The 15,132-nt window shown below is 40.6% G+C and overlaps 1 protein-coding gene and 1 long non-coding RNA gene across 2 annotated transcripts in view; both read left to right on the forward strand.

Annotated features, from left to right (window-relative positions):
- LOC110980179 (dynein axonemal heavy chain 2-like) overlaps positions 1-4,677 on the forward strand; it is a 281,550-nt gene extending 276,873 nt beyond the window's left edge. Inside the window, 2 exon segments of the mRNA XM_022236585.2 lie at positions 823-1,048; positions 1,332-4,677. Coding sequence (XP_022092277.2) covers positions 823-1,048; positions 1,332-1,486 — 381 coding nt within the window. The 3' untranslated portion in view covers positions 1,487-4,677.
- Positions 4,678-6,002: 1,325 nt separating this feature from the next.
- Positions 6,003-10,362, forward strand: LOC110980163 (uncharacterized). Its single transcript, XR_002598278.2, has 3 exons — positions 6,003-8,373; positions 9,141-9,223; positions 9,756-10,362. It is a non-coding gene; the product is annotated as an uncharacterized LOC110980163 (long non-coding RNA).
- Positions 10,363-15,132: the final 4,770 nt, after the last annotated feature.

The raw sequence follows: 15,132 nt of genomic DNA on the forward strand, positions 1-15,132 counted from the left end.
AAACTTGATAAGTTCAGCAATGATCATGGTTACACAACTTTTGAAATGAATTGTGGCAAAATTGAACATATGCCATTTGGTCTAATTTTCCACAATCATCTGATTAGTGTTTTCAACATGATGTCATGGTTAGGAATGCAACATTTCCTCTGATCAGCTGATTCCCTCATCTCTCACTTAACATTCCTGCCATTGAAAATTGAAAACACTGTGCAAAGTCTTGTAAATAATGGAATTTCCTCAGTTTATGTTGAAGTCCAAGTTGCACGCTTGCTTGGTAACATAAGCTTTAGGTAAAAAAAAGAAAAAACATGTAATAACAGAAATTTTGGCTTCAAACACAAAATTGGAAGCAAACAAAATGCAACATTTTTTTAACATCAACAGCTGAGGCATACAAATTAGTTGTATCCTGAAGGTAAAAACAGTTGCATTTGTGGTGATCAGTGATTATATTATGCAGTAAAGTTGCCAAATGGGATTATTTTCAACAAAATCGTCAGCTTTGGGAATATGCTGCAGTGGGTGTGTTTGAGTGAAACATACATGCAAGCAACATCATCATAGCTTTTGATTTTAGAAGGCTGGATGAGATTAAAAATACAAAAGATGAAGTGATGATAGGCTCATAAGACCTTGGCAAAAAAACATTGTTGGTAACCCGAATGTTATATAGAATCTGGTAAATTCTACCTCCTTGCATTATTGTAAGTAGTGCAAAAAGGATCAGTTTGATCATGGAGCTATTTGGTTTGATATTTTGGTTTGGTTTGACACAGAAAGGCCAATTGTATGAGCATAATAACTTGTTTTCTTGTTCAGGTATCAGTGGACTCTCTATCCTGGGAGTTTATTGTCTCCACAGTGGATGACAACAATATTGTGGAGCCACCTAAGGATGGTGTGTATATCAAAGGTCTGTTCCTTGAGGGAGCAGGCTGGGACAAGAAGAATGCTTGTCTTGTGGAAGCTAAGCCAATGCAACTAGTTTGCCCTATCCCTACCATCCACTTTAAGCCTGTTGAAAACAAAAAGAAGAGTGGAAAAGGTTTGTTTTCTTTTTTCATTTTACATATTGTTAAGTTCTATTTTAGTGAAATGGTAAAGATTTCAATAATTTCTTGTATGATACTGGCTGTTTAATTTGTCATCTTTAAAATTTGAACTTATTTGGATAAGAAGACAATGAACACAGCCTTCTACACTTTCCTTTCTGTAACCTTTTCCTGAAATATTTCAAACTATTGTCCTTGTGAACAGGTGTCAAAAAATCATTTGAATTGCATAGTCATAGACAGCTGAACAAAGGATATTTTCTGATTTCCTTGCAGGAATGTATTCTTGCCCTTGCTATTACTATCCTAACCGAGCTGGCAGCACAGGTAGAGCATCATTCGTTGTCAGCATTGACCTCAAATCAGGTGTATTTACTGCTGACCACTGGATCAAGAGAGGAACAGCACTTCTGATGAGTTTGGAATATTAGTCTTCAAGTCATATTTTTGTACATGTTCTGTACATCAGATCAGTTTTTTCCAGGGTGCCATGCATAAATCAGTTTTTCCTGGAATGTGTTGTGGCATAATGTGTTGCAGAATGCAAATCCCAATTAAAGTGTCCATTTCTCTTGTTGGCAGTTGCAGGATAGTCAACCGTAAACAGTGACTGTAAAGTTTCAGTACACTTTCTGTTTGATTCTATATTACATGATATCGTTTGGTGATTGTTTTAATGAATAGTCTTGTTTCCAACCATTTGACATTTGTACTGCTGGATACTATTTGAAATAAACTTTAAAAAATGCTCAGACCCTCGGTACCAATTTCTCTTTACACAGTTTGAATGGAAACTTCATGTGTTTTTGTTTCAAATTTCATTATGCTGAATTTATTAAAATACAGCTTAAAATACAGTCTTCTCTTTTTGCAGTCATATGTTGTTTGATGCAGTGGGTTATTACATGTGTGTTATTTTACATTATATCTGAAGAAAGTTTACTTTTCAAATTTGCACCTCATACTTCATGTTTTAAATCCAAGGCAGCAGTAGGCCACCTGTGAAATTTGCACTAAAAAGAAACACTTTAAACCTATATTTGCTCACGTGCTGACTTTTTGTGTAACTTGCATAATTTTCCTACTGCATTTGGACAGCATTCAAATGGGATAAGCAAATAATCTTTTACTCACTAAACAAATGTCAGTTAAGCTAGATATTGAATGAAACTGTTTTTTGTGGTGCAACAAGTTATTTGAAGAACCAATGCCTTAGCTTTGTGAGCATGCTAACAATTCAAAAATGACATATTGTTTGGTTTATGGAGATCGGCCAGGCTCACATTTCATGAGTGTATAGCCCACCTGTTTATGTTAGGCAGATAATTGTTTTAGTCCAGGGTATGAAATGCTGAGTTCGGTTAATAGTACTACATCATTATTGATAATGGTGTATAGAATGTCTGTTAGAAGTTAGAGTGTCAGCTTTGTTGTTTTGCTTTTTACTAGACTGATACTGACTAGCCTCTTTCCTTTTTTTCATATGAAGTACTACAATTCTGGTGAAACTCCACTACAATAAGAGTAATGTAGCTCCTTCCGAAATCGAATATTAACTAGGTATCAGCTTGTGGGGTAGGTAAATCCCTGAAAAAGGTCCCATATTTGCCAAAAACTAACACCATGCTTTCATTATAATTACATATTCATCACAGAAACTTGTATTGTACAAATTCTTTTGGCTGTGCTCCATCCAGATGCTCAACAGTAAAATGAAACACTGAAATCCATGAGGGCAAAACCTCCATTATGTATTGGATACAGCACGTGCGAAATCATGGACTTGCCTAAGGGCAAAGCATAGGGTGTAGCATACCTTTCTTTTACAACCGATGTAAGTTGGGTTGACATGGTTTATTGTTCAGTGTGAAGTGCAGTGCCATGTTCAGATATGATGAAGTGACGGATGGAATTGATGAACGTATATAAGTGACAAAAATATAACCATCCTTTGATGTTCTTGAGACTTTTTGTTTTATAAGGAAAGCAAAAATCTAACTACCACTTGGACTTGTATAGACGAACTTTGAATGTGAGCTTTGTTTTAATTTCCATCCAAGTCTTCAAGTGTGATACAAGTAGTTTGAATCTTAAAAAGTTTATAGTGTGTTTAACTTCCAATTAACCCTTACAGAAATTAGGTTAAGTTTAGGCCCTATGTAATGTTTGTACATGTATATGTTAAAGGCTGTGTGCATCAGTACAATTTTATGCATAAAGCTGGCATTTTTTCTCAAGAAACCTCCGTTCATACTGCGATCTCCACTGTTTACTAACTGTATGGTTTGCAACTTAAGATTTTTGAAACTTTGTTTCTCATGCAACGTTAATTTTTGTATTCCGAAATACGCTTGTTGTTTATTCTATCATTTGTATTACCATAATGCAAATTAAAGAATACAAGATGCATTTCATTCCCTAATTTATACTGTGAGAGGGTTTTCTCTGAAGTTGGAAACTGGCAACCTTCCTCTGTATAGCAATATCTGTGTTATTGGGGATAGTTCTCCCTTTGATAGCAGTGTTCTTAGAAACGCTGGGATTTTTGTTCTTAAAAGGATTTGGCTCGTAATGGTAATTTAATGTTCTTCTAATGTTGCTCGTAAATATAAAATCATGAATATTACGGGTGGTAGAATCATATGTAGAGTCAATGAAGCTATTGACCTTTCTTTAGAGAAAAGAGACAGAGCCCCACAAATCCTATCTGCAATTGGCTTACTTTTGGGGGCCTTTACAAACAGTCCTATCTATATCTCTCAGAAAACTAGCTCTAAGACTAATTATAGAAATTTTCTGCTTCAGCATTTTGTTGAACCCAAAGTACAGCAGGTGTGGCTCAATGTTCTGAATATTCCTCATCCCGAACGGTCCATTATTTGGAAAAGTTGTGATTCGCTAATGGATCTTGGTGATAAGCAATTCTTGTATAAAGTGAAACACCGAATTTTGCCCACAAATGATGTTTTATCTAATATAGGTAACGTTCCCGTGTCCTCTCTGTGAAACTGAGCCTGAATCCCATGAGCATCTGCTGATTGTTTGTTCTTGCACTGTGTCAGTTTTTTGTTTATGTGGAGCGTTTTTAAGAAGGTATACTCTGGAGACAGATTTTTTACCTTAGTGATTATAACAGAGTACTTGGACATAACCTTGACCCGGTCTCAGTTGTGGTTGTTACAAAATGCTCCAGCAGTTATGGAATTGCAGATGTACAATTGCATTTAATAGTTTATTGTCGGTTCTAGATTTTGACATAACAGTTCAAACAACATTTGAAACGGTTTCTTTCTGGATTCACGCGACTGAACACTGAAAATTTAATAGAGAACTACGCGAGAAACAATGTTCTCTGTGCTATTGCAGCCAATGGTGAGGTACAATTTTGACTATTTATTGGACTGTTAATATGTTTTGCCTTACATATTTGATTTTCTTTCTATTTTTATTATTGTTTCTTTTATCTCATGCACCTGCGTCTTAATAATGTTTACCTTGTTTTAAATGTACATCTGTATTTTCCTTGATTAGCACCAATATTATCCTGGCGTTGTGAGTTTTTGATGTTACTCTAACCCGAGGTTTAATAAATGGAGCCATATAGCTCCAATGTAAAGAGAAACACATCAACCGATCAATCGATCTATCAATCATTAAAAAATACCTTCATTCCTTAAGACAACAGCAAGCAGACGGCTCGTCCATGATGCAGTATAAAATCATACAGTAAGAAAAGAGTGGGGAGTGGCCCTTTTGATGCTGATGACAAATCTCATCCCTTCTCTTCTATAAAACTCTAATTCACGGCAGCAATTTTCTTGGAATAATCCTGGAACCCCCCCCCCATTACCAAAGAATAATGTCGACTGATTATTCCTTTGACTTTGGTTGGACAGATAGGTTCCCCTCTTACTTTCTTATCCATAAAAACACTTAATAAAACAGTCCGAAAAAAAACCAAACAAATGAAATTCATGGTGGCAGTCCTCGAGGCAACATGTATGATTACTCCCCGTCCCTACGGATGCACCCTCGCACTTAGGCCAGAAATATGTCCGCCGAGCTCGTTAATAAAAGTTATCCACTCAAAATATTATATATCATAGGGGGTGAGAGCCATGGAACTGGGGAATTGAAGAAATATGACACTGAATCTCGGACTCAGCTTCCAATTCTGAGCAATTTGTATGCAATCGGGTCCGAAAGTGGCACTATTTGAGGATGCATTTTCAAAATGGCTACTTTCCCCGGACAGTGAAATTTCCTTCATTTTAGGGCTGGTCTGCTTTGGGTGAGAATTTCTCAAAAAATCATTGGTCAACCCACTAAATATAAAGGAAAATGAAAGAGGACATGTGGAACATAATTTTTCTGTGCTGTCTGAATACCTGTGGGAGTGTGGGACCGAATACTGCGCCAGACAGGTATAGCGGGAAGACCATGGTGAGATTACAAACAGTATTTTGAGGCCTGCAGGATAGTGAATCATCTCATGGAGTTGCATCGCCGGCGGTAAGGACAGAGGAAATCTCTGCAGGAAGTAGGTCGTCCATTCGTGGACACTGACTGCAGTGTGATCAAAACCATCGGAAACGCCTGCATTGAAATTCGGGTCGGCAGGACTACGTGTCCGTTAAATGTCGCGTTCTGGAACACTGGCCAAATCAAGGACATTTTGGGGATGGGTTTTCTGCTGGTGACCAAAGGCATCCTAGACTTCCAAACACTAGAGCTTAAGGTGAATGGTGAGAGAATCAGATGCAATTGATACTAAGGGAAATGGAACCTGTGGAAAAGTGGTTGTCAGTGAGGTGAGAATTCCCGTCTATAATGAGGCGCTGGTGTCAGGATATGTGATAAGTGGCAAAGCCCACGACGGGTTGGCAGGTTAGGACTGCACTGGGAAATACTATTAGTGTACCTCAACGATGTTATACTGTTCGCAAAAACAGAAGAGGAGGAGCTGATTCGTCTCAGGAGAGCTTTCCAGCGCCTACGGGTGGCAGGTCTGAAACTGAAATTGGACAAGTGCCATTTATTTAAGCAGAGTGTACTCTACCTGGGGCACAGGGGATGACATCACTACGCATCCTGCCAACATCAGTGCCGTGTGAGACTGGCCTGCGCCTACGAACGCGAAGAGGTGCGAAGTTTCTTAGGCTTAGCTTCCTATTACAGGAGATTTATCAGGAATTTTACTGACAGAGCGCGCGTTGCATCACTTTACCGAAAAAGCACGAGAGTTTCAGTGGGATGACAACACTGGGAAGGCCTTCAACGATTCGAAGGACTGCTTGCTGAATGCGCCTGTGTTACAGTACCCTGGTCCTGAAGCCGATTACATCCTAGATACCGACGCAAGCGGTGTGGAAATATAGTGCGGTCCTGTCGCAGGTGACAGGTGGCAAGGGGAGAGCTGTCACACAAGCAGTGTACTCAGTGTGGGCGCGGCGAAAGGTCTACAGATGCACAATATGGCGAGGTCGCAGTGCCAGCCAGCCAACCAGAGTAGGGCGAAAGCACCGATGAAGTATGCGCCCATGCGGTGTGTACTACAGGTGAAGGAGTCAGACAACGACTGCATGGTGAAATGGCTCACTGTGTTGCTATGCCGGAGAAATTTCCGGCAGATCTGGTCTAGGAACGCTATCGTGGTGTGTCAGGGGACATTAAGGTGTGAACAAGACAATGGCAAAAGTCCGAGCCAGGTTCTACTGGGTTGGTATGTCTGCAGACGTTAGGGTCGATAATGAGACGATGCGACGTATATAAAAGAAGAACATCTCCCTCTAAGACTAAAAACACCCCACTACATCAACGCATTGTAGGCGCAACCATGGAACGGGTCGCCTTGGGCATTGTGAGTCCCCTGCCGGAGACCAGTAAGGGAAACCGGTATATTCCAGCTGTCGGCGATTATTTAACCAAATGAGTGAAGAGTACATGTATTCCTTTTTTCCGATGAGACCGCCTAGACAATTGACGAGAAGTTGGTCAATGAGTACGTGTGTCGTTTCGGTGTTCTGACATGGGGCGTACCTTTGAGTTACATGGCCATGATGATCGAGCCGATTAAACAACAGCGCGATTGGGATGAAATGATACCCTTTACTACACTCGCTTTTACCGAGCCACACCTCAGGAGTCGACGGGTGAGACTCACAACATGTTAAGGCTAGGATGTGAGCTACACCTTCCTGTTCACCTGACGAGTGAGATACCTAGAGACAAAGAGCAGACAATTTATGCACCGAAGTCGGACTGCGCCTACGGTCTGCGGCAGAGGATAAGGGCAGCATAGGATGCCTGTTGACTTTCGTAAAGAGGTTGGCCTCCGTTTTTTCACTGGAAATTCAAGATTATGGCCAGAAGATCACTTTTTGTTTCAATTTCATGGGGGCTAGCCACGAAAAAAAAAATTTATTCGCCTTTCAAGGAAGATACCCCCAAAACAGCAGTAAAACTAAGCGTTCATTTATGAATGTAGCAGTCCGCCTCTATCCAAATTAGGCCTTCAATTTGGGGCTTTTTGTGAAAGAAATACCCCGAACTAGAAACTATCAGTCCCAAATTCCGGATTTGTAGGAACATTTCTATGATCCTTCCTGGTTAAGGTCTGTCTTATTGTAAAAAATCCCGTGGGATCACAAAATATTAATGAGCTCGCGCGCAGAAATACAACCATTTGGTGGAATGCACCCTTAGTCCGTTCGGTCATCCTACCACTATGCGATGTCAACAGCGGCAACATCAGCACTGCGGCCTTCAATTGCCCTCACTGTAATACTTGCAGGTTTATCCACAACCCCCCACGGATCGACGGCCCAAAGGCAGTTATACTCCCTGAGGACAATTCACGTGTACTTCAGCCAACCTTGTATCTGATGTACAGCGTAAGGGACTGGAGCAGCGCGTCATTTTCGAACTTGGAACGCTGCATCCAAGGGGAATGAACGTGGATTTTCCCGCGTTCATTCGGAACCGAATCTGCTTGCCTTGAGAAGGTACTCAGTTACCGAAAGCTCAGCAATCACATATTCCAGAGCACTGATTTTATATTATTCTTGTCAATATGTAGTTTTGATGTGCGTGTACGCAGCTCGGAATCTCGTACGCTGAATTGTTGCACGCGCACACTGTACGAATTGCATTGGAGAACGGCTGAAAACAGTCCAGAACAATGGCAAGAATTAAAGTTACCTCCGACTTTATTTTCCCGTTTTTGTCTTTGGTGGTGATATGTCGATTTTTTTCCCACCAGCTAAGGAGATAAGGACGCATAGGAGTTTACGGACTTGAAATTGGCTCCTTGGAAAAGGTAGAAGTGTTGAAAAGTTTAGTTACAAAATGTTTTGCCCGATTTTGCAACTATTATCCTGGACTCCCTCTGTAACGTAGTACGGTCAGGGAGTTCACCTAGGCTAGGCAATTACATGTTTCAGAGCACTGATTTTACTTTACATTCTTGTCAATGTTCTGATCACGGTGCTACGCAGCCCTTCTATATTTCTCGCACTGGAACACTGACGCCAGACTGTTTGAATGTGGACTTTTCTGCATTTAGACCATTGCCCCCCCCCCACAGCCCCGATGAAGGCCCAGTGGGGCCAAAAATTCAGCTCCTTAGCAAACCAGGGAGCACAGTTTGTTTTTTTTCTTATTTTGTCCCTACATTAGAGAGAGAAGTTGCTCGGCTATAGACGCAGCAATTGTTTTAACGTTGTGCCTCCCGCGTTGTACCAAAACTGCACTGCCGAATAACGACTTGAGGTCTTGCCAAAAATGTAGGTCATTGCGCTCGCGCGTGAACACTCCACTTCCGCCTAGCGCCTAGCTTGGGGAAAAAATCGTGGCAATATTTGCGACCGGAGATTTGGTCGCAAATATTGACATCAGTGTTCGCGACTGAAGAGTGAGTCGTGAAATGTGGTATGGTCGCAAATATTGACGGAAATATTTGCAACCAGAGAGCGAGTCGTGAATTTGGTAGTGAACGTTGGCGTCAATATTTGCGATCAAAAAGTAGGTCGTAACTGTGGTCGCAAATATTAACATTAATATTGACAATTGGCGATGCCTCTCCAGGGCCACCGTACTTTTCCCACTTGTCAGACGTCCAGGACACGGAGAAGAATTCGTACCTGAGCGGAAGAAAGCCCGTACTCTTTGTAAGTTTCGTGTGTAATAATTGAAACAATTGAGGCATTATAATCACAACACGTATTGATAATCGCTTAGAAATACTGCAGCTAAGTTAATTTATGTGATCTCTATCGTCAAATTCCCCCCAAACGTGTAATATACACCACTGTAAATTAACGTTGATGCATAGTTGTAGAGTTTAGGTGGGGCGCCTTTGCGAAGGCGAATGTCTTTGAAATTAAAGGATCCGCATCTTGGTCGTGTATGAACTGTAACGTTTCCTCCCGTCATTACCGCTGTCGATCTGGGTGTATTAAGCTGAAGTTCGACGTTGATATGGTTCTGTCGCCAAAACGGATCACGTCACCGGCCGTCTAAGCTAGGTCGCTTGCTGACGTTGGCCGGCCCGACTGGGCAGCAGGCTCTGGGAAAACTAGATCGCCAGAGTAGGCCTACTATGTTCAAATAACTAACCACGAAAAAAGTTTACAATGGATACCATTTGTTGACACCCCTTTTAAGTTTGAATCTTTCTTTCACTTTATATTCCTGTTAAAGGTTACTGGTGTTCTTATTTATCATGGGCAAGTGCAGTTTGTGAGGATGCCGCTCTCTTTCCTTCACTTCAGTTTAGTTAATTTTTGTGTGTGTTGGATTAATTTGCGCAGCATTCTATGTTTCTCCACAAGTTTGAGTGATTTGCGCACCTTGTGGACAAAAAGTAGTCGCTCTCAATCATATATTCTCTTGCTGTTAATTAATTCTTTCCAGAGATAGTTAGTTGTAGTTTTCTGTGGTTTTTATGCTTGTATAAGTAGAGGTTTGTTGTGAGTGTAATTATTTTTGTTGCAATGTAATTTGTTTACTCTTTTTAATTTTTCAGAAACAGTGTTGTATTTGACTTTCGTCTTTGTTTTTAGCATTCTATATAAATAAAACATTAACAAACTTGTTCACGGTTTTCCTCGTTAATTGTAAGATCAGTATTTTTGTTTTCGTGATACATTTAATTTTACAATGACGTTACTAGAAACATCAGGTGTCGCACGAAATAGAAACCTGCCCACTGCCCACAGTATCCACTCGACTACAAAGGGAATACGTGTTCTCGCTGAAAAATTCATAACTGGAGTACTCGCTGCTGCATTACGAATAATAAACTTTATTTACTCTTTTTATTGGTCAGAAACAGTATTGTATTTGACTTTCGTCTTTGTTTTTAAACATTTTCTATAAATAAAACATTCAAAACGTGTTCGCCGTTTTCCTCGTTAATTGTAAGATCAGTATTTGTTTTTTTTTTTCATGATACATTTAATTTTTAACAAAGAAGTGTTGTTTTTGTTTTTCACAAAATTGATGTTGGCCCTTTTGGCCTTCCGTAGTATACATGTGTCTATTTGCTGCTACTTTGCAATTCCTTCGGCTGCTAATGAAGCCTTTCCGCTCCGAAAATCAACGTCGCGCACACATTTTACACGTTTGTCTGTCTAACTTTGAGATTGACGCTTTCACCAAAGTCACACTTTTTCTCCTGCAAAGTTCGGAAGTTTGGATTTCATGCCGATTTCATGCCAACTATGAACATGTGCGGTGTACTGAGGTGCAAACCTGTTCCGAAGAATATTGGTTCAAGTAAACAGGCTTGCTGTTCTAACTGCTCCTCTCATAGGCGTAAATCCGCGGGATGTGGGGATATACATGTACGTGTATACCCTCCATCACTTTTTGACCAAGGGTGGGTGTGCCATTGAATCTTCCTATACACCCACACACATATTTTCTAGGGGAGAAAAAAAATTAAGGCGAATTGTAAAGAATTTTTCTCACTCCCGAACAGCCAAAATGTATTCATTAGCAATTTTTAATGCCATAAATGCGCCATTTTGATGTAAGGTTCTGCAGGAGTGTAATATGTATACATGAACATGTTACAAATTTACATCTGTTTCGGGAGAATCCCCCGCCTTTCAAATTTCCGTAGCCAGGCAAGTCATTCCCCAACGTAAGTCTCCAGCATAAATTTACGGCACTCTAAACACCTCATTTGATGGTGATGACATGGGGCTGTATTCGAAGGGCGTTCTACCGGGTATGTGACTGTGCGAAGAAAAATGAGTAGGCCTAACCATGGAGGAAGGAGGGGATGGCCAAACGATACTCTCCTGGATTCAGGCCGATATTTGTTGATACTTAGTGAATATGATCTTGATGTTTTCCTTAAGCTCTTGGTAAAATTGATCTTCATCACAGCCATGCCAACAGGGAAAATCTACTCGTCAAAGGACGAACTTGTTTTGGTTTTGAATGGCCAAAATACACTGTGGGCCAACACATTTTTGGCATATTTATGTATGACGCACTGGAGTCTGGACATCCGTGCCCAAATAGAAAGCGGATTGATAAGAGTTTGCGACATCAGTCAATTTCAACCTCGTTCCATGAGCTGCATTGCCATACGAAATAACCATTATCGTGACGCGTCCTGCATGCTCTTATTCTGATTTGGGTAAGCGGCGCGCAACTTCATCAGAGCAGAGGGGTATTGCACTTCACTTTTTTCAATGGTCTTTTGCCATTTTAAAGGGACTATTACCGAGTAACAGCTGCAAGGGGTCCATACCATAACTGGGTGATGATAACAATAATTATTTGCACTAATGTAGTTTTCTCTTCTTTGCAAAATTACCATGGATTGAGCCTTGTGTTGTTCATTCTGTCATTATCATTCAAGTACTTCGCAAACAACTCTTCGCCGGTTTGAAGTGAAAATGCAGGAACTTTCTTACTATTGACTGCCGCAAGTAATACATTGAATCCTTCAGTAACGTATCATGTGATTCGTGTTTTTATTTTCAAAATTAGTCTACTCTCTAGAGACTGTGATACTTTTGTCTATGATCAATGGCCATTCCTTCCCCCATGTTACCATGCCTATAAAGTGCCCACTGTGTAAAACTGGCCGGCCGTACCAGTCCGCAATCGACAGCTGTCAACACTTGGCAGGATTTCAGAGAACTGCAGCTACGGGGACAAGGTTTCCGTCAGTACGTAAGTCTTCTGCGGTAAATGACGTCAAAGATAACATTATGTAGTTAAAGACCGCGCGGTTGCCTCAAATGTAAAGCCGTGTCGCGTGCCACTAACCTTGTCTTGGATTACACATAATACATAGGGTCGTCTGGAGAATGACGGTGCTACGTATTAACGCATGTGTGGACTCAGTGCACACTTGCGCGCCCGCGGAAGTTTTTACCCTTTTATTAAAAGAAACTCTGTCTTGTGTTCAATATAGAGCTCGACCCATGGCTGGACAACAATTATATCATGCATTTCCTCTTCCCAACGCCCTGTGATTAGGGCCGTGGCGGACGGGCGAAACAGTATCACAATTTTTCTAAAAAAATTTTTTAAAGAGACCCTTTTTATTACAAAGCCCTGATTTTGCCTTTGAATGCCCATCCCGTTACTACATATCAGGCTGCCTCCCCATTTGCGCTACTGGTCTTCAGCATATACAACTGGACTGAATTTTTTTGAAATTGCTCCTGCCTCCATGGTGATACAAACCAAACATCCCAACACCCTAACGAACAAACCAACCAAACAAACACCAAAACTCCCCGACAAACAAACTTCCTCTGGCGGAATCCCCCAGTGGAACACTATGGTTTGCTTGGTCCAGTGTTTTGTGTGCTAAGAAATGATATTCATGTACACAAGTACACGTATTATGAAGAGACTGCATATCACCTTTATCCTTCATTTAGCAAAGCCCATCTACTTTAATATGTAACCCGATTTATAAAAATGAGTCAGAAGGCTCCGGAGCTACTTTTGAGTTGTACTTTGTATTTGATTGAGAAATTTTAGCTCTTTCTTTAAATGTGTCACTGAGCTTGGTACAATTGAAACGGACTTTGTGTAGGTGTTAAAATGTTGAGGACTATGCAAGATTCTTTCAAAGGCTTTTAACTCAAAAGTGGCTCTGGAGATATGTGACTCATTTTTACAGAGAAAGTCAGTGGGTGAAAAAAGTTCAGAAATTCCATTAGTATTATTTCCCAAGGTAACAAAATGGAAAAAATGAATTGTGTGGCAAACGAATAATAATAACGATTACAATATTAATAATAAAGAATATAAAAAATAACAAATAATTCGATACGTTTTTCTACATGCTCCAACAATTTTTTGCTTGCAACAAAGAAAGAAATTAGAAAATTCTATTTTCCAGGTGGAAAAAATGTGTAAACTAAAGTACAATCTACCAAAAAAATTCCACTCAGCTGAAAAGCATAAATACTGGATACTGGAAATTCTACTTTCAAACTAATACTTCTCTCTGGGTTTTGATTTCAGTTGTACTTATTGACTCATTTACAATAATTTTGAAATAATTCCTTTTTTAGGTTATTTTCTCTCTTTTTGAAGGTGTTGCTTTTGTTAAAGGTTGAACTGCACCAAATACGCGCCCATAGAAAACAGTGCAAAATTGGGCCCAAAATACCGCCACTTATTGACTCTTGAAAAGAGGTTTTGCCTGGAGTTTTTCCACTGGAAATTCAAGATTATGGCCAGAATTTCACTTTTCGTTTCAATTTTATCGAGGTTAGCCACGCGATTTTTTCTGTTCGCCTTTCCCCGAAGATACCCCTAAATAGTAATAAAACTATACGCGCTCAGCTCTGAATGTAGCCGCCCTCCTCTATCCAAAAGAGACCTACAGCAGGTTTCGGCTATCTGTGAAAGAAATACCCCTTATTGGAAACGACCAGTCCCAAAATCGTGATTCATAGAAATATCTCTATGACCCCTCCTGTTCATGACATGTCTTATTGTAAAAGCCCTATAGGTTCACAAAATATTAACGAGCTCGCGCGCAGAAATCCAACCATTTGGTGGAGAATGCACGCTTGAATACACATCCTTAGGGGCTCGATGGATCATGTGACGTCAGTGTTATGGGAAAACGTTGATTGTTCAACCTCGCGAGAGGTACGCATGCGCACCAAAATTGAAACCGTGCGGAAAAGGGTACCGACCCCGAGGGCGCTAGGCTACGCTAAGGCTGCTTCCTTCGATGTACGGAAGCGTATAAGGGCCACTTGCATTTTTTTTTCCGCTCCGGCTACATACTATCTCGCCGCGGCGAGTTATAAGATCTTGCCGCGGTGTCAAATTGATGTTCCATCGCAGCGAACATTTCAATAGTTTCATAAGTCCTATTTAGCGCAATGCTTTCAAATGTGTCTTTAGGATGAAATGCATTGAAATTTGGTTTTAGATTGCTAATTAGTTTGTTGGACATCTGTGTAGCAAACCCAAGCCTAGCCATCCCAAGCTACAATTCCTGTCTGACTGATCGTATGGTTGACCACCTCAATCATCTGAATACCTAGGGTTTTGTTCACTCAGCACCTGCTATTGTTCACAAGCATCTTCTCATGGGCTGCATGCCACAAGTATGTCTTCTTGGCTGTACTTAAACTACCACCATAGAACCGTGCTGCAGTTACGTTTGGGCGATCACCTATCAATTACTATTTAAATTCAGTTGCTACTTTCAACATCCGTCTCTAAGGAGATGTAGAAACCAACCCAGGACCAGAGGCTTCATTCGAGCCATCGTCAAGCACCAACTTCAAAAGGGTAAAGGATATTACCCTTGACATTTACCACCAGAACTTGTGAGGAGTCTCAAAAATAAACTGGACTGCTATCACAGTTCTTTCCGAGGCACTCTGTGTACAGTTGGTCAGTACAAGATCTTTGACTTGAATGAAACCTGGTTGTCAGCTGATGTTCTTGATGCCGAGATTGCAGTTCCGGATTTTACAATTTGTCGCAAGGATAGAGTCGAAAGAGGGGGAGTTGTTTATTGGGCTGCCATTATTCTTTTCAGTGTCGCAGGAGAACTGATATTGAACTCGGT

This window comes from Acanthaster planci, linkage group LG12 (assembly GCF_054643075.1).
Source record: "Acanthaster planci isolate LZ-2023a linkage group LG12, COTS_SCS, whole genome shotgun sequence".
Lineage (NCBI taxonomy): Eukaryota > Metazoa > Echinodermata > Asteroidea > Valvatida > Acanthasteridae > Acanthaster > Acanthaster planci.